The sequence below is a fragment of the Pagrus major genome, chromosome 2 (genome assembly GCF_040436345.1).
Source record: "Pagrus major chromosome 2, Pma_NU_1.0".
In the NCBI taxonomy this organism is placed as follows: Eukaryota; Metazoa; Chordata; class Actinopteri; order Spariformes; family Sparidae; genus Pagrus; species Pagrus major.
In genome coordinates this window covers 16,611,778-16,630,948 of record NC_133216.1, presented here as the reverse complement: position 1 = coordinate 16,630,948, position 19,171 = coordinate 16,611,778, and the positions used below count along the sequence as shown (strand labels likewise).

The following is a 19,171-nucleotide window of genomic DNA, read 5'->3' as shown; positions in this document are numbered from 1 at the left end:
TATCTGTATAAGTTTAATTAGGGTGCCATCAGAAGGTCAATCCTCCTTCCCACACAGACATTTTATAATTGTTAAAATAACTTTTTTTTTTATGATAACAGTGAACAAGTGAATTATCTTCATGTTGGTGCCAATTCTGTATCTATTCCGGTTAATGAGGGGCTGCGGTAGGCAAACTTTAAATCACAGACAGTAGAATTTAGATTTATGTGAGCTAACAAGAAAACACATCATAAGCCACGAACTTTGTGGAAAATAAATAAATAAACAAATAATGAATGTTCCCTGAGACGGCAGTGTGAAGAGTGAAGACTTGCACCTCTGAGCTTTGTGTGCTCCCTCTCCATTTTCAAAAAGTCTATAGATTTAGAATAACAACACAATAATTATGAATCCTGCCTACTGTTCTTAAAATAAAAACAGGAAAATGAAATCTAGTTAAACACTACACGGCTGTAGAAAAAAGATTTAATAATTTACGTAAGTGCTGTCGGAGGAAACCTAGTGATTACTATCCTGGATAACAGACCGCTACCTGAAAATCACTTTAATTCTCCACAGCATTGGAAAGCTGCCTTCATACAGAAACTCTGTGAAGATTAATAAAGTCGAGCTGATGTCAAAGCACGAACAATGATTTTATAGAAGACACTTAGCGCTGGCTCTGACAGGCATCACACTGAGAAAACACATACGGCAATTACATCAAACTACTGCTGCCTTTCTCTAATATACGCTTTTGTGTTTGGAGCCAGATAAACACAAGTTGCTCATTTCACATTTATCTGCATTCTTCTGAACATCACAAAAATATTAAAATCTTTTTTTTTTTTTTTTTTTTTTTTAAAGGGCTGCAGATTCGTTTTGCTCCACAGTGTTTTTAACTAATTGAATTCATTAGAAACGCTGTTAGGAAGAAGTGATTGTATCTGGTCACAGGTCGCCTAATGTAAAAGCTTTTTCAGGGCCAAAGGTGAGTGAGTATGTGGTATGTGTCACCTTTAATTAGACTTCAGAATATGTTATTTGCCCGCTGAGATAATGGAAATATCTGTACTGGAACAGCCGTTATCATTCAGAGCGCACACATGCATTCACAGACTTTTGAACCGACACAATGAAAGGTTAGTGACTGTACAATCATCTTCATCATCCATCATGCTTCCTGTACTGTATGTCCTTGACTCAGCCTGGAGGAAAAGGATATGTGCTGAGATTTCTAAAGAATAATTTGAACAAATTAGGTCCCAAACTTGAACAAACTACAGTGAAATCTGAAAATGCTTTCCAAAAACAGAAGAGGACCATTTTTCTGATCTGCTGCCCCTCAGGCTATATTTAGGCAGCTAAAAATAGATCGCAATTATAGAGCCAAAGTCACGACGTCACATCCAGGGTAGCCTCTCTTCCACAAGCTCCTGTGACTCAATGCAGAAGCATTTCTTTCATCTGTCTTTCGGGAAATAAAAGATGTTGTACAAAGGGCTCTGAACCTACTTTGACTTTGTTAAATATGAGTGTTGACACAAGTCTGTCACAAGTTCAGTTTGTCTTGCACTTTGTGTTCCTTTTCTGATGTTTGATTTGTGTGCTACTTGTGTTTTTATGGGCAGTTAAGTGCCAGTACAGAAGAGTTTACTGCTAGTGTGGGTTGAAGATCGTAACTGTTAGTTACTGTACGTAACCCGGGTGCTATGAGTACAGTTATTTTGTATGAAAGCCAGCCAACAAACCTTTTATCCTGAGTTATCAGGCGCACTTCATGCTGTATATGTTTGGCTGTATGTCAATGTGTAAGAGTAGCTGCTGTTCATATTTTCCTTGAGATTTATGTCAGGCTTACAACAAATAACTAACTGAATGCATGCTAGGCTGATAAGAGGAGCATTAACTTAAACTTACATGTTTCTGTTCAGCTGATGATAGCAGTGCTGTATGATGTGCAGTAAGTGAAATATTATCTGGAACAGTATTGCACTCAATGATGTAATTTATTTGTTTGTTGACAGAACCCCACACACATACAGTATATACAAGTTGAACCATCCTTGCTCATCAACCTTTATTACCCTCATTTCCTGTGCATGCCGGCGCTCATACTTCTGAAAGTGTATCGCAGCCTTAAGTAGTGTTCTAGTTGTCATTAATATTAAATGAACAACAACATAGACGATTATTCAAAACACTGTTACTTAATCTAAACACCAGGTGAGCCACACAACATGCTGTGAAAACCGCTCTGTTCCAAGGCTGGATTTTTAGTTATTAGCAATGTTTTTAACTTTGGCTCTCTCTTGACAATTTGCTAAACCCCTCCTCTGAACAGCAACAGTGAAATCATAATTTAGCCAGCGTGACCAGGCAAAGAATTCCTTTCAAGCTTGGATTGTATGGATTGTATCGATTGCTTGTATGGGACTTGAGAAAGACTTGTTTATAACAAGTTTGGAGGGCAGTTCAACCCTTCCTAAAGCCAAAAACACAAGAGCAAAAGAGTAAGGAATTGATCAAAATGTTTGTTTGTTTACTCTAGCACAAGCGGGTAACCCTAGCCGTGCCCAGTTAAGGAGCTTACTACCTACAAATGTAACCGAATGTTACTTTCAAGGCCAATGCAGCACTGCATACTATGCTACATTATTTTGTAGGATATTAACAGTGTAGTATTTCCACACTGTCTGAAAGCCAGTCCTGGATGCTCCTATATCAAAGTGTAGGCTAATGATAGTGGCTGTATCCTTTTAATTGGATATAGGACATTTATATTCTAGCAACCTCAGCTTATGTTACCTGAGATAGTGTTAAACTCACCAAACACATTAATTAGTCTTCATCCCTTAATGCATTTTTTCATGTCAAAGTGACACATTCATAAAATACGAACAATAATGCATATATCTAACCTCCATCCTGCTTGTGCAAGCTTAGTGAGCTAAGCAGCCATACAGGGTTACATTACAACAAAATAACGGTCTGATTTCATATTTTTCCTTTTCATACTATGACATACTTATACAATTGTACAATACAAAATTTTACAAGAATCACGCAGTTTCTCTTTTTCTATGCCTTAAACATGGAACTCAAGAGTTTCTGCCTATAATATTTTACCACGACCTCATGTTTGGCCAAATTACCGAATTAGCTAAATCTGACAAAATGTGCGAGCAACAATTTCAGACAGCTAAGTTGACGATCACCAGATTCAAATGAGAAGCCTGCTTTTGGCAACCTCTTTCTGAATTCAGGTACCCATTGATTCAAAAATGTCAAAAAATTGCAGGTGGTAAATCTGCCCTCATTATCGCTGTAAACTCCATATGTGCCAGACGAAAACGAAAGGTTGACAGGTGTAGCAACAGCTACCATGTTGGCAGGGCTTAGCAGACTGTCAGTTTTGGTTAAGAAATGGTTGAGGAGGCAACCTGGTAAAGTTTGTCTGAAGTTTGCTGTCATACTTAAAGGAAACACACGTTGACTGGGATGTGAACTCCAGTCTCAAGTAAACTCTGCCAAAATCATCCCCTTTGAACGCCCACTCACCACCCTGACCTACATACCTTTACTCCTGGCAGAGAACATCAATATATCTTAGTTTGGCACCGGATGTTCCAAGTAGTTTTAAGCTCTTTGAACAAATGAGCGATGGTGTCATTTCTCTGGACAGGACAGTCACATAGTGTACTTTAATAAGAGGATCAAAGAGTGACCCGAGCACTTAATGTATTATTGCCATTTTCAGAGATGTAATATCACAGTGAGTTTGGAAAATGGGCAACGCTGAACTGAACAGTGAGAGAATATAATGAAACTTGTGTCCATTGTGTCGGAGTATATTTATGCATGTGTGTGCGTGGTGAGAATGATGCTCAGCAGTGGAGCCATTTAAAAACACAATAAACAGGATGAATCACTGATTACGATAAGTAAGGAGACAACAGCGCATCTATATTTCCACTCACAGCTTATGTATTATATTCCAGGCTGCCAGGGGCACACCACTGACCATTTTAATGATGTTAGAAGAAGCTATTAGCGATGCCGTCACTGAGCAATGGCTGGACTTTAAGAAAATGGTGGCGGGAGGGGAGGATGTGGGGTCATCATCTAGTATCTAATATGAATCTCTATGCTATGCTGTGCCCTCCAGCAGTAGAGTGATGATGAGGGTTTTATTTAGGCGTAGGCACAAAGGATAGCAAAGCCGAGCAGGTAAAATTAAAGGAAGAAGAGACCTACAAAAGCAGGAGTGACTATGTCAAGGGCTGTGGAGCAAAACATGAAGATGGCAGCAGCCCACTCTTAATGAGTCATAAATCAGCTTGATATGAATCATCTCTACAGCGCTATTAGAGCAAAGTGTCTCGAACCTCATTAATTTCCATTAGGGAGAAGCTATCGAGTCAGTTTACTATAGCATCACATTTTCTACAAGACGCTATCTTTATGATCTTACAATAACTCTCACAGATCCCTTAGCCTCTCTGAGCCCATTATTATTCTCAAATTTGGGGCCAATCCCTTGACATGTAATTTCCAGCAGGGACATGCACAGATGTTTTGAGGAGCAGTGACTCATTTCCAATAAGGGGAACAGCCCCTCCCCAACTGTTCCGTCCCTAATCCTGAAAATGACGCCACAGTCGATCACAGAAAATAAAACGTAGTACGTCTAATTAGGGTTGGGCGACGTCTGCTGAATTGGAATATGACAATGTCTACAGTGAAACATTGCGATGACACTGTTGTTTATGAATTTAAAGCAGTCTGTCCCCTCAGTGTTAAAAAAAAAAAAAGAAAAAGCCGCCTGCGTGTTAGTGCACCGAGCAGCAACATACTCTTTTTGATTTCCTCTCTCCACATATCACAAACAACAACAATTCTTGCCCTACAGCAACTCTGAGGGGACACGCCTCTTAATTGTGCTTTCTGGTGGGGAGCCTTTTGAATCATGATGTTACGATGCTGAGGGATTAGTAGTCGATGGCTGTCAGCCATCGGCGATGGACGATGGCATCATTCATTGGCCCAACCGTACTGGTACAACCGTACAGTCCATAATAAGACCTTATACTTTGACAAAAGTTGCAGAGGTGCTTTGTGTATACCTGCCTGAGATAAAGCACTTAAGGAGAATCATCAGTCATAATGATACAGCTGCTGACCTGCTACTGCTTTGAAAGCAACTTTGCAAAGAAGCACTTTCTTTAGCTGCCTCTCTCAGCTCTTTCTCTATCTGCCTCTGTCACCCCCTCTGAGGACAATGTCATTGTAAACAATATGCAGCATCATTTACAAAGCTACCTTAAATTGAAGTCACTATAGGTATAAAATGTTGCTTTAAATACGTGTGAACTCCACAATGTGTAATGCAGTGTGATGAAGTCAGTTTTAAGTTGAAAGGACATTACAGAGCAGATAAAAACATCAAATTCAAAGAACTTCCAAGGGTGTTCAGGCACAATTCCCTCAAATTCAACAAACCAAAATGTCATAGCTTGAGACATGGATGAAGGTTAATTACTTTTACAACATTGATAGCTTTGTATAATGAGAACTTGCAGGCTTTACAGAAGCTCACTGACAACAATTAAAAAGAGCGGGGGACTTGAACACATCTTAACTGTGCTGCTGCGTTACAGCGATGACAGAAAACTGCAGGTGACACATGAAGACAGCAGGTGAAGCCCATTACTGACAAATTAGAAAAACATTCAAAATAATAATAATAATAATATAATATAATTCTATTCTGGCACAGTGGCACTGGCCCATTTTTACTGTATATATGTTTATTTTCAAAGCCCTTTAAATGGTACAATTAGCCGGACGACCAGGAGAGTGTTGGTGTTTACACCGCTTGCATAGGAGCTTTGGACTGCTGGGAGAAGGAGGTTTTCAGGCCCAGGACTAGCTGGTTAGCATACTAATGTCAGTATATCTCTTCAACACAGCACATAGACATCTTTTACATGACGTCTGATATTTCATCACATTCTGTTGATAATTGTAGTTCATTTTTTAATGTTTTTAAATGAAAATTCTTACATATTACACCTTTAAAGCATTGGTTCTTTACCTCACATTCACACACTTTCAAAGGTTTCAAGGACCAACGCAAAACCAAACAGCGTGCGGTGTGCCCTATGCTAATTAACTGAGCAATAAGACCAGTTAAGCATAAAACATTATAAAATATAAGCAAACAAACTATAATTTGACTTCACTCCAAGACATAAAGACAGAAAAAGGAAAGAAAGAAAGAAAGAAAGAAAGAAAGAAAGAAAGAAAGAAAGAAAGAAAGAAAGACAGGTGTAGAGGAAGGATCTGTGGAGCTCCCCCTTGACTCATTCACTGACAGAAATGAATGTTGACTCCGTAGACGATGACTTCATCACTCATTCAATGTGAGCTTGGCAGCCTTTCAACAATCATTATTATAAGAAAAACTCCAGCAGCAACAACATCAATAGAACCAGTGGCAATTATACTAATCACCATTATTTATTTGTTTGGTCCAGAGGTGCATTTCAACCAAGGAGGGAAAAAAAGGAGCGACTGGAGCCACTATAGACCCAGCGTGTCTCTAATCTGCAGTCACATGCAGTGAGGGAGAAAATCGACTATGCCATAATGCAGCTATGCTATAATTCGTCTGTCTTAGCTCCTGCCTGCCTAACTCTATGCATTCAATCACTCATTTACACGAAGAGTAGCAATTAAAGTGTGCTATTTTAATACACTACAGCAGCATTAGAGTACTGATGTGCTCCTGTAGGCGTGAAATCGACATCGCTTCTAAATGCCCACACCAGCTTTCATTTGCTTACCAGAGAGGTGAAGATGTAAGTGTAGTAGATTGACAGCATTCCCAGCTCTGAAGCCTGCGGAACAGAAGACAAGAGGGGCAGGAGGGGAAAGATAAAGAGAAAGGTAAGAGAGACGGCAGGGTACAACACAGAAATCCAAACAAAAAGATGTTAAGATGGAGGTCAGAGAAACAGAGGAGGAAGAGAGAGAACAAAGCAGAGAGCGGAGAGAGTGGAGAAGAAAGGGTTCGGGGGGAGAGAAGTTGAGAGGTCAGTGATTCAGTGTAACTCGAGCTCCAGTCTGCAGCAGGCAGATCAAATCCACATCTTGATAAGACGAGACACATTCTTATCTGACAGTGGCTCTCAATGGAGCAATTAATTTCTGAGGTGCATTAGTATGCCTCTCGTCACTTCGTCTTACAATTTGATTAAATCAAAGTCACAGTGAGGAGCAGTTGTGAAGGACAGGGCAAACTTTTCATAGTTCCATTTCATTAAAGTCATTAGCAAAAAAGAAAGTCATCGAGCTATAGCCTGCTGTTTAATCACACTGCAGTGCACATTATGATTAAAATCAATAAATATCAAATAGACATATATATCAAACCGAATGCTTTCAAAGAACGTGCTGTTTTTACAAGAACTTTCTTTCTATTAAAATCCTTAATTAACTGAAATTCTTCCTGAGCATGAATTAACCCTCATACCCCTTCAGAGACGCTATTCAGAGAGTCTCTTTTCCACACCTGGATGAACTGAAATTTACATATTTCCATAACAAGTAGCTTCCAAACTAACATCTAAGGTTGTTTATCATCAAAGAGGGTTTAATAACAGACATTTAGCTGTCATTTCTGCAAAATATGTTAAATATGTGTGGGTGTTTTTGTGCAATAAGTGGGTGTATGTGTATGTCATTCAGTTGTTGAATATTCAACTTAAGTGTTCTGCAGCAGCATAAATAATAAAAGAGTACGAAGTAGAAAGGCCCCAATTATTACGGCAAAAACATCAAAATACAACTTTCATTATTCGACTCTGAATGACTTCTCAAGATGTTTTTATAAAGCTATCTCCTTTGAGGATATTTAGTGCGCTATTACTCTGAAACTACTAAATGCATGATGACGATGTAAGGTTACTATTATTATGATTCAAGGAAGCTGTCTGTTCGCACCTGCCGAGGAGTAAAGCTAGCTAATGGCACAAGGTGGTGGAGATTTTTTGTCTTTAACAGAAGCTTCGTGCAGCAGGTTATAGCAGGTAATAGTTCAAGAACATTTTCAGGACCTCAAAATATCAAAATGTGTCACTTTATTAGCAACTGACCCTTCTCCATTGAGCTGGACTCAAGGAGGTGATGCAGCATCTCACACTGCACAATACGTGGCTCCTCTGATAGATTTGTAAGAATTTGGAAACCAGTAACTCACATTCATTTATCATCATTTCATTTGGTCTTTTTTTTTTTTTTGGAGCCAATCACAGTAGTATAAGCCCTGGGACTTTATTTTGTGCAGCTGTCCATTTGTTTAAAGGATACATGTTATGCTCATTTTCAAGTTCACAATTTTTTTTGGGGTTACTACTAGAATAGGTTTATATGCTTTAGTGCTCAAAAAACACATCCGTTTTTCCATACTGTCCGGTGCTGCAGCACTGTGTTCCCCTGTGTCTGAAACACTCTGTTTGTGCTCCTGTCTCTTTAAGGACCCCCCTGTGATGTCACAAAGTCACAAGGTGGGACTACTGACGAGGTATTTCAAGAGCAGTGTTTTCTGTAGGAGAGAGGAGCTTCTGTTGGTGTGGACTTTTTGACATTCAAGAACATGCACAAGAACATATATAACAAACTGAGGGAAAGGGAGAAAAATGAAAAAGCATACCACTGCATCTTCTCTTTAGCTGATCTGTCCCTTGAATACCCCCTCAAACAGAAACTGACATTATAACCCAAATCCTATTTCGTTGCCCACATCACAGTCAGAACACACAATACAACCGAAACAAGCAGCTGATGAAAAATATCTTTTTGGTTTCCTGTCGCTGCATTCGAAATAAGATTTTCCTGATCTCCTTGTTGTTCAGCCGCAGCTTCTGGTCAGAGTGTGCACAGTTGCACTGCCCCTATATACTGGGCTCACTATCTATCCCACTTTGGTTCTATACAGCTGCTCACAACAGTGGAAGCCTGACTGAACAAGATTACATTCAGAATGCTAACACTGCTGACCTAAACCCCTCTGAATGCTAAAACCTCAGAGAGTGAGACCTTTGTCTGACCAGGGTTTGATGCAAGATGCAAACAGACCAATAAGGCGGGATGTCTTGCATGACAAAAGGCGATTCTGTCCCTTTAGACAGGCAGGGCACTCGAATTATCATCTCAGACTGGTAAAAATACGCCGGCGCATGGCCTTGATATGTTTGGCAACTAGGCACTCCACATGAGAGGCGGGACGGCTAACTTTCCATTACCCTGCTGCAGGACTGTCTCTTGACAGACAGCGTGGCACATAAAGGAGACAAAAGAGTGCAAGATAGAGGGATGGGTATACAAGACCGCACAGGGAGGGAGGTGTGAAGAAACAAAGTGAAATTGTATTCTCTGCATTTTGGGCAGAGAACAGAAAGCGAGAAAAAAAGGGAGCAACTGAAGGGACAGACGGGGAAGAGACAAAGAGAGAGAAAGAGAGACATCCCACTGAGGGCTCCCACTGCTCTGAGGACCAGGATTGCCATGGTGACTGAATGACCACTGACGGCTGTTCGAACACTCCATTGAGGTGAGAGATTGAGACTGCTGCGAGAGAGACTTTAATAGAGAGAATGAGGGAGGTAGAAGAGGTGGGAAACGAGAGAAGCATCTCTCCTGGTCCTCCCCCTCACAACCCCCCCCCCCCCTCCAGTTATTGTCATCTCCACTCTCGCCATCCATCCGTCGTCTTCTAGAAATAATGAGGTGTGTATTAATTACTAAGAGGCCATATGCTGCTGCCAAACACCCTCGCTCCCCGGCTCACACAATCACCTTTATTGATGCCATCAAGGTTCTTTACAAACACGAGGCTCCAATCAGGAGAAGCTTCGGAGTCAAAGTGTCCCACGTCTCAATAATGTTCTGAGTTAATTATTGGAGTGTGCCATTAGCGGAGGAAAACACATTCAAGTCACGCTACTGACTGAAATAGTGCTCACTCCTGTTTTTGTCACATGTTGAACTTTGCATGTTGTAGTTTTATATAAAAGGTGTTTTAGAGATAAAACCAACAGATGAGGACATTACAGCATCAGTCCACTCTATTCGCTCCACTTTTCAATCCATAACATGCACTGTATTAGGAAACAGACAAAAGGGCCCCTTCGTTTTACGAGGCCGTCTAACTCACACTAATCCACTTAACTGTGCAGAATTCTCACTTATGGAGGATGAATCATTGGCATACATCTTGATTTAATGCTCTCATCCATATAATTTGACGTAACAGGTTTGTTAAATAAGATTGCCTCGATTCATTTTGCCTTTTATTTTTGGGAACTGTGCATTTGACTCCAGGCTCTGTCGTCACCCTGTCTTTTAAAAGCTGTGCCCTCTGCCAAAAGTGCATAAATTCACGTAATCTGTCTTGTCATTCAAGAATGCAAACGTTTGATTGCGGTGAGAAAGATATTTCCCTTTTTGTATGTGCTGCACTATATTCCTGAGCCATGTGGGAAATAAAACCTCTATCTCTACAGGTTAGATGAACCAACACCTTCTTCTTCTTCTTCTTCTCCACATATACAATTACTTTTAGCCCCCGAACACTTCCTGCCATCAGCATTTTTGAGTTACTTTTTCTTTTTTAGATGTATAAGAATTATATAAATGTGGATCTTGGGAATTTTTTCCCCCCACTATAAAGCTAAGACGGTAGACATGGATTAAAGTTAAAGAAAAAAAAGTTAGCAGTGCGTGAATGGCACAGCTACAATGTGAACCATACTCACCCGTTCCAAAATGATATGTGACATGGTGGCGTTTGCATCCACTATAATGGTGGCAGTCTTGTCATCTCGGATCTCTTTCAGGAGAGGGGTCGGGTCCTGGCTGTCATCAAGCATGCGCACTGACAGAGTCTCCTTGGAGATGAGGAACTGCCTGAGGAGCTGCTCCAGGTTCAATAAGCCTGCCGGTAAGACACACACACATACACGAACCACATGAGAGGGCTGCTTGTAATGAAGGGAAGACTCTCCTCAGGAAATGGAGCTTTACAGTAATAATTTTTTATTTTAAAGTTAGGAAAATACTGAACTGAAAAGTTAAGGAAAGTCAAGAGCATGATTAATATTGTAACACAGTATGAACTTCATACGCTACACAGTCCTCAAACACAAACAAATTAGGGATGCTCCATTAATATCGGGCTGATAATGCACAAGAACCTAAAACACTTAAGGAAAGGATTAAAAACGAAAAAGCAAAATAGGTCTGAAAGAGACAAGAGCTAAAACACACTGGACAGAATGAGAAAACAAATGTATTTTTGAGCATTAATGTATGTAAACTTTATTTAGTAGTAACCCAAAATAAAATGATGAGCCTGAAAATGAGCATAATATGTCTCCCTTAAATCATCCATCTTTGCTCACTACATATTGGCCTTCCTTGCCCTTTGGTGTTCATAAAATACATGTTACAAACTTCCCTTTAAAGTGTCAAATTATTGTTTATCTTATCAGTATCAGCCATGAGAAGCAGGCAATTATCGGGTATCTGATTTGGCTGAACAAAAAAAAAATCAATATCGTGCATCAATAAAACAAATGTTTGTATGTCTGCTGCATTTGACAACAGTGAATCCATTAAAAACTCTTCCATGCAGAAAAAGTGGACTGATCACCTTTAATTACAATTACTGTAAAGCCATCGAACACAAACGGATGTTTCAGCAACTCTATCCCATGGTAATAGGCCGTTTGACTCCAGTGAGGTAAGGGGGATTTGCCCTAATTAAAGCACAGCCGACTTAATCAAAATGCTCCCGGCAGCATTTTACCAGTCACTTTGCATCCATATATTAGCAGACCCGGAGAGGTTATACGGCTAATTTTCCATATAGGAATTTAAATTAATTTGCGAGGCGTGTTACAGTTAGAAAAAATACAACCTGAATGAATCTGAGAGTAGTGAACCACAGCATGTTGGTGAGACAGCTACACTGGCACTCACCTTGGCAGATCTCATCACACTCGTATAACATTTCCTGATATTGGCAAGGAGAGTCACATGAGAAGGACATTGTGGTGAAGGACTAGCATTAGCTGAGCCTCCACCTGCTTTTTCCATTACAAAGTAATAATAAAACAGCACTCTCGACTTTGGTATCAACAGATACTTTATGTGATTTTTGCCATGGCGACAGCAGAGTAGTTCATCTGTCACACTGAGACCAATTTCAGTGTGGCAATTTTAAGTTATCAGGCCGACTCCTTTAGCTTCTCCACAGCACATTAACGTGAGCTGCAGCAGTGTCCCAGTCACCAGCATCATGTCTAATAGCTTGTGCAATTATGTCTCGGTGTCTGCCCGTCTTTTAGCTCGTCTGTGTGGCAGTATATCACTGTGTGTGTTTGTCTTCCTCTACCTGGCTACCTGTGTCTGTGCACTCATGAGACATCACTCCTGGCTGCTGCTTCTTGCTCGCCTGCCTGTGTCTCGAACCTGTCAGATCAGCTTCCTCTGTAGTATAACGCAGAATAAATTTGATGAGCTTGAAATAGCTTCTGCTAAACCACCCTCCTTGTCTGCCGCTTGCATCCAGCCTCTGAAGCTCCGCGCAAGGCATCAAATACAATTTCACATCAAGTTCATGACATTAGACGGTGCACAGACTGTACTAGATGTGGCTGGCTAAAGAGCATTCAGACAGAGTGACATGCAGAAGAAAAGCTCATATTCTCTTTAGTGTTCTGGCTGCACAGGATTCAAAGGGGAGTCAGAGGCTTTTTTTTCCACGAGGGCGCTTTACAGCAGCCATGTTGTTCCCTCACTGTTTGCTCTGGTGAACCAGTTTCAATCAAATGAAAAACATGCAGCTGAATGAAAAATGTTCTCTTCTTCAGTTAGACTTGTATAGGTCCCTGTACTGAGAAAACAAGTTCTGTGGGATTGTATTTGTGTGTGTGCTTGTGTGTGTGTGTGTGTGTGTGTGCTTGTACCTCGGTCTTTATGAGGACATTGAGAGTGAGCACATTTTTGTGTCCTGTGTACTGTTTTGGCTGGTTGCCACTTTTTCAAGTTATAATTCCAAAAAATTCCATTTTCCATTTAGGTCGCCATTTTTCAGCAATACCCTTGTAAGTCTTTATATAATATATTTCATTGTTACTGGAGTCCACCATCTCTGTGCAGGCTTACAATTTGCTGCACACACACATACACACATACAAGAGACTAACAGGAAACAACTGACGTATGTGCTGTATTATTACTGTTTGTAACAGCCTCACAGTAAACTGATTGCTCCTTTATAGCTGTATCTCAGCTGTGATAGTTACAAATGTAATGTAAATTGTTTTTTCTGCTGCTGCTTCGTATTTAAAACATTCAAAGGATGGTTTTCACTGGGAAGCAGCCACAGAAAATGCGGCTGTTACCATCTGTAACGTCGGGGATCATCAAATCATCCTGGACTGAAATCTTAAAGGTGCCCTACTTGTACTTGTAACAAACAAAATTTCTGTTTACATTCAGTGTTACTAAAAAGCATTGTGTGCATCCTTGAGGTCTAATAACAAACATGTTGAATGCATTTCCTTCCTCATAAGTCATTCGCAAAGTCATTTTTTTTTTCACGTCTTTAAAATCCTACATGGTTAACATTCATGTTTACTATCCTGCAGTCTTTCCTTCCTTTCTTCCTCTTCTTGGCACGTACTGTAACTGCAACCTGAAGATTAGCTGAATAGTGTGACTCCGTGCAGAGACAAATAAAAGAGGGATAGACTCGTAGGAAAAAAACAACTCCATGGTGCTACTACAACCCTGCTTCCAGCAGAGTTGGTACTGAACATGATCATTTGCTCATTTGCTAATCCTTTCTGACATGTAGTCAGTTAAACACAGTACAAAGACATGTAGTCAGTTAAAAACAGTACAAAGGTAATATATTTAATGTTTTACCTCATCGATTGATGTAAATACTTGCTTATTCTGAATTTGAGGCCAGCGTCACCTCTCAAACAAGTTTGGACAGGGGCAAAAACACCTGTTTGGAACATTCCACAGGTAAACAGGATCATTGGTAACATGTGATAGTATCATGATTAGGTGTGAAAGGGGCATCCTTGAAAGGCTGAGTCGTTCACAAGCAAGGATGGGGCGAAGTTCAACACTTCACACATCATTTGCAAATGATTGCATTCTGTTTTTGTTAATGTTTTACACAGCATCCCAATGTTTATTTATTTTTTTGGGAATCTGAGTTTCCTCACTTTGCTGCAGTAATGTACACATGCACTCCTGCGCCTTGTCACGTCGCTGTTGGGTGTGGTTACAGGTGCAACATAGCACACTTCAGGCATGTAGTTGTGAAGATTAAAGATCTGAGGAATGCTTAATATCAAAGAGGGTCCTCAAAAGTATTGAATTACAAATGTGTGTTAGTAAGACCACACTACCTCATTGGCATGGGCGACACATGGCTCCAGCTCTCTCTCAGGCACACAGATAAAGGTGAGGGGCTTTATCTGACATTCAAGCCAGGCAACCACTCATTTACCTTTCACATACTGACACCACAGGATGCTGCGCATGGTCACACACACACACACACACACACACACACACACACACACACACACACACACACACACACACACACACACACACACACCGTTTGCAAACACACAAAGTACCCCGAAGCAAACACTGCCACCACACAGAGGCCCTGGCAGTGCAAAAACGTTAACCTGTTAATGAAACACAGCAGCTGAATATGAATCGCTTGACAGGTGGAGGTGAATAATACATAATGAAACCTTTGGTCACAGGAGAAGCTTTTAACACAGACCCAAAAGCCCCGATGACAGCCTCACATTACGATGACTCATCATTTAGCCTTGAGCAGTGTGTAAGGCCGCATTTTATGACTTTGCCTCTGTTGGGGCTATCACTTTAAGATGCTGTAGACAAGATCATGTGTCAAAACATTCAAAGTATGCCTGATCATATTCCTCTTCCCATTACACCAAATAACCATAAAAGTAGAGCCATCAATACTGACTATAATCCACCTGTCACTCGGTGGTGGTGCTGATCTGATTTGCTCCTGCTGATCATTCCTGTTCTCTCCGCAAACAGCATTCATATTCATTCTTCATGTGGCATGCTGGAAGCCGCAAATGACTTATCCTGCAGAGAGCTTCATTTGTCGGTTTCTCAGCTTGAGTGCGATATTACTGCATGAGGAGTGGAAGAGCTAAAAAAAAAAAAAAGGGAACAAGATAGATGCCTGGAGAAAAAGGCAAAGAGGTGAAGATAAGCAGCTTTTACCCGCAGGAACTTTCCCCAGGGACTAGGAACCTACAGAGGAACTCATTGCATGTGCATTTAGACCCCAGGGACCAGGGTCTAAATTAAGTTCTGGGGACATTTAGCCCTCCTGCTTGGGGGATTTTACTTTCTACAACTACAGGAACCTTGGGGCTGGGGCTTGCAGCACTGAACATTTCTGATTGGTCGGGTACACACTGCATTTTATTTGAGCCACCAAACAAACCATTGTGCTTCGATAAATCAACATGGAAAGACGGCAAACAAAAGATTGACCAATGTTGCGACTAGGCCTTGCATGTTCTAACAAATTTTCGCTTTTGGACTAATTTGCCTAACCTCCTCTTTTTTTTTAGACCATAGTGGAAACAAAAACAGGCTGAAAGAACCCAGTATGTCACAGTCACAAATGCCTCTCGGCCACATGGCCATCAGAAGATCTTCTTTTGATGTATTTTTTTACTGGTTATTTTAGACACAGGTATGAAATCAGCCTAAATCCTTAACTTTTAAGAGCTTAACACTTTACTCAACCAAAGAGAAATACTGCACATTTGCACCTATGCAAACTCCACCCGTCACGTTTTGCATAAAGGGATGCATGGGGCACTCTATAAATGGAAAGATCATAGTGGAAACTTGACTCAACAAGAAGTACAAGTGTTTTTCCCTCTTATCGCTGCAGTGGAACAATGCAGTGAGCTGAAATGGCAAACCCTGCTCACACTGTGCCTATCAAAGGTGGGGGAAAAAAATGCTCTGCAAGCATTTGAGACCCACTGTTCTGTTGAACTTAGAAATCCTGTACCTGCACTGCAGCTCCAGTTAAATTTCAGAGCTTATTGGATGTTCTCTTTCAGCTTAGTGACAGCTGCACCAATCTCCTCACTAATGAAAGTGCACTGCTGTAGCACAGTGCCAGGGAGTGTGGGGACAGCATGCATGGGTATGTGTGTGGTTTGCACTACAGGGAAATTCTGACCATGCATTTTAGTGTGTGTGTGTGTGTCTCTTTTCATTTACCAAAGGCCACAGCCACACAACATGTGGGGCCACCCAGCAGGGCCAAAAATTCGACCACGTGGACAGTATTCTGGGCAAATGTTACAGTACTGCGGATGATACTGCCATCGATATTGGAGGTTAGCTAGATTAATGTCCGTCCTGGTGTGCACCATGCCTTTGGGCACAGCTCCACCTCCATCCTGCCTCCTCAGCCATGGCTGGAAAATATTCATGAATTGGCCACGCTCTATTAGGCTGTCACTGGCTCGGGTGATTAATGAGGCCGGCACATGTGGACGAGCCACCGACAGCAGGCTGCCAACCGACCGACTGACTGCGTGAGCCGACAGAGAAGGGGAGGGGAGGGGAGGGGCGGCCCTGGGCGAGCCGGAGCCAAAGTCGAATAGGTTTCAGCTGATGCGATTGCTGAACCCAGACCTTTACACACACATACACGGATACAAACACACACAAAACCAGGCACTCTGCCATCTGCTGCATTTTCGATTGAATGAATGGGGGTCACATGAGAGGGTGCAATCAATACAGCCACGTCATTTCCTGGACCGTCTCCCTCTCGTAGCAAATGTATAATCCCAACCCAATCGCTACATTTTCTCCTCTCCTCTCATTCCACTCACCTTGGTATCTCCTATTTCCCCCTCTCCTCATTTCATTTCTTTTCATTTCATTTAATTTCCTTTCCAGTCCTCTCTTAGCCCACTGACACAGAGTAAAAAACCTCCGCACACCCACACACAACCAGAGGGAGGAAGAGAAGTAATGTTAAATGAGATTCTTTTCTCCAAACTCGCCAATATTAAAGTCAGAGGGTGCCTAAAAGGGCTGACCTGTTATCACTGTTCTTGCCAGAGCTGTATTAATCAACTGTCTGTGGAATAAATGTCACAGAAACAGGATCTGAGCCCTGAAATAGAAGAATGACCGACAGGTACAGGAACACCTAAAAGGTAAAAACAACTAATGATATATTTCTGACCCTTGCAGCAATGGACAATGTAGCGACGTTTGGTTAAACTATGATTAAATACACCTTTAACTAATTCTTCCAAGCAACATTTTCCAATTTCTGCTAAATCAAACGACATTTTTGGGCAGCAATCCCCATATTATGGATATGCAGACACACAGGTTTTGGCTTAATACATGAAGCATTCGAGGGACAAATATTGTCTTAAAGGTTATGAATGAAAGGAGACTCCAAAGTAAAGTCCAAGAGACGGTCAAAGAGAAAGTTAAAAGGCAGAAGAACTGAGAATCGAGATAGGCAGGGTGGGCGGTTCACAGTGGCTCATTGCCATCTCTGGCTGTCTGACACTTGGTTGATGTCTCAAGCTTATTTCCTTCCTTCAAAGCCTGGTGCTGATTAGGAAAAGGTTAGCGGGTGCCACTCAGGGTCACAGTGCCTTTGTCTGGGGAGTTGTAATTACTGCTCGTCGGACTACAAGAGGGTGGGAACAGGCCATGATTTAATCTTCCTCTCTATTTACGAAAATAACTTCCCTCAGGGAGATTTTCAAGCTTTTTTAAGGTCATACGCTTTAGTATCTTTAGAATCTAACGAGCGCCTTTGACTAGGAGGCGGTCAGAACACTGGTGGATGCAGCTTTGAACTCCGTCCTCATTCTCGTCTGTCTGTTTTTGAGGTGCATCTTGATCATCGGCAGGCCGTGTTTTACATTAAACACTTGAACGTGCTATTGACTGATTTTGAACTTTCTGCTTTTTCCTGACTGAATAAACAAACTGACCTTAAAGGACAACAAAATTTCATACTGTTTCGATTTGTTTATATTTGGCGGACCCTGCCACCTTTCTAGCTTCAAACAGTGTTCTTATTTTCCTCTGAGAAAAGCTTGTTTTTACAGTTATGGAAAAAAAAAAATATGTGTGAGTTTGTGTTATTACCTCATTAATATCATAAATATAAAAATTTAAAAATATAAAAATATTTTCCAAAACTACATAGTGCCCCTTTTAAATTAAGGATGATCATAACTTTGAAAAAGAGAAAGGATTCCACACGGATGTCATTTATTTTGGGATGCAGTTGTCATGCACGCTACTGTGAGGGAGCTGTAACTGTGGAGAGCAGCAGCTGCTTCAGAAGGGAGCGTGTCACAGGGTGAGATGTTGATAAGCGCTGCATCTGTTGTCAGAACGCAGTCGGCGTGCGTGCGAGAAGCTTATGTGAGCTAACACGTGTTAAAGGATGCCAGACATTAAACAAAAATGTTTGCACTTTGTCGGAAAGTCGTGCGAGCATTCTCCCCAGGTGTGGATCTTTGTGTGCTTTGTCGTGGGGGGTGTGAACGCTGTACTCACAGTCAGCCTGTGCACAGATGAGGCAGGCGGTGGTGCTGTTAAAGAAGGTGAGGAGGCCGGCCACAGCCAGGCTGATGTCGGTGTTGGTTGGCCTCAGGTCCAGAGTGGTGAAGCGGGGGAACTGAACCTTCAGGATGTCCTCTGGAGCCACCTTGACATAGGGCACCTGCACAGAGACATTTCACATTCATTTTTCATGTTTAAAAATTCAGCATATGTCTGCAGACAGGACAACCTAAAAAAAAGAGATAAAAACAAGAGAGAATGTGGGTGTGAGCTGCAGAATAGAAATAGTATGATGCCAGCAGACAGCCAGAAGAAAAAATAGCTCTGTAGAGATCGGTTTTGATAAATCGCGAGGATAACCCAGGGGTCTGTGGTAATGTGCATATTCAGAATACACATCATAATTTATAGTGACTGAGGCACTAAGGCTCATGTAAAGTACAAGTATGGTTCGAAAAACTTA

At 41.3% G+C, this 19,171-nt stretch overlaps 1 protein-coding gene across 1 annotated transcript in view; it reads right to left on the bottom strand.

Annotated features, from left to right (window-relative positions):
* The window catches only part of grik4 (glutamate receptor, ionotropic, kainate 4), a 156,178-nt gene that overhangs the window by 73,777 nt on the left and 63,230 nt on the right, over positions 1-19,171 (bottom strand). Inside the window, exons 4-6 of the mRNA XM_073487322.1 lie at positions 18,703-18,868; positions 10,803-10,981; positions 6,831-6,884 (exon numbers count right to left, since the gene is read on the bottom strand). Of these exons, the coding sequence (XP_073343423.1) occupies positions 6,831-6,884; positions 10,803-10,981; positions 18,703-18,868 (399 nt within the window). The remainder of the gene's footprint in view (positions 1-6,830; positions 6,885-10,802; positions 10,982-18,702; positions 18,869-19,171) is intronic.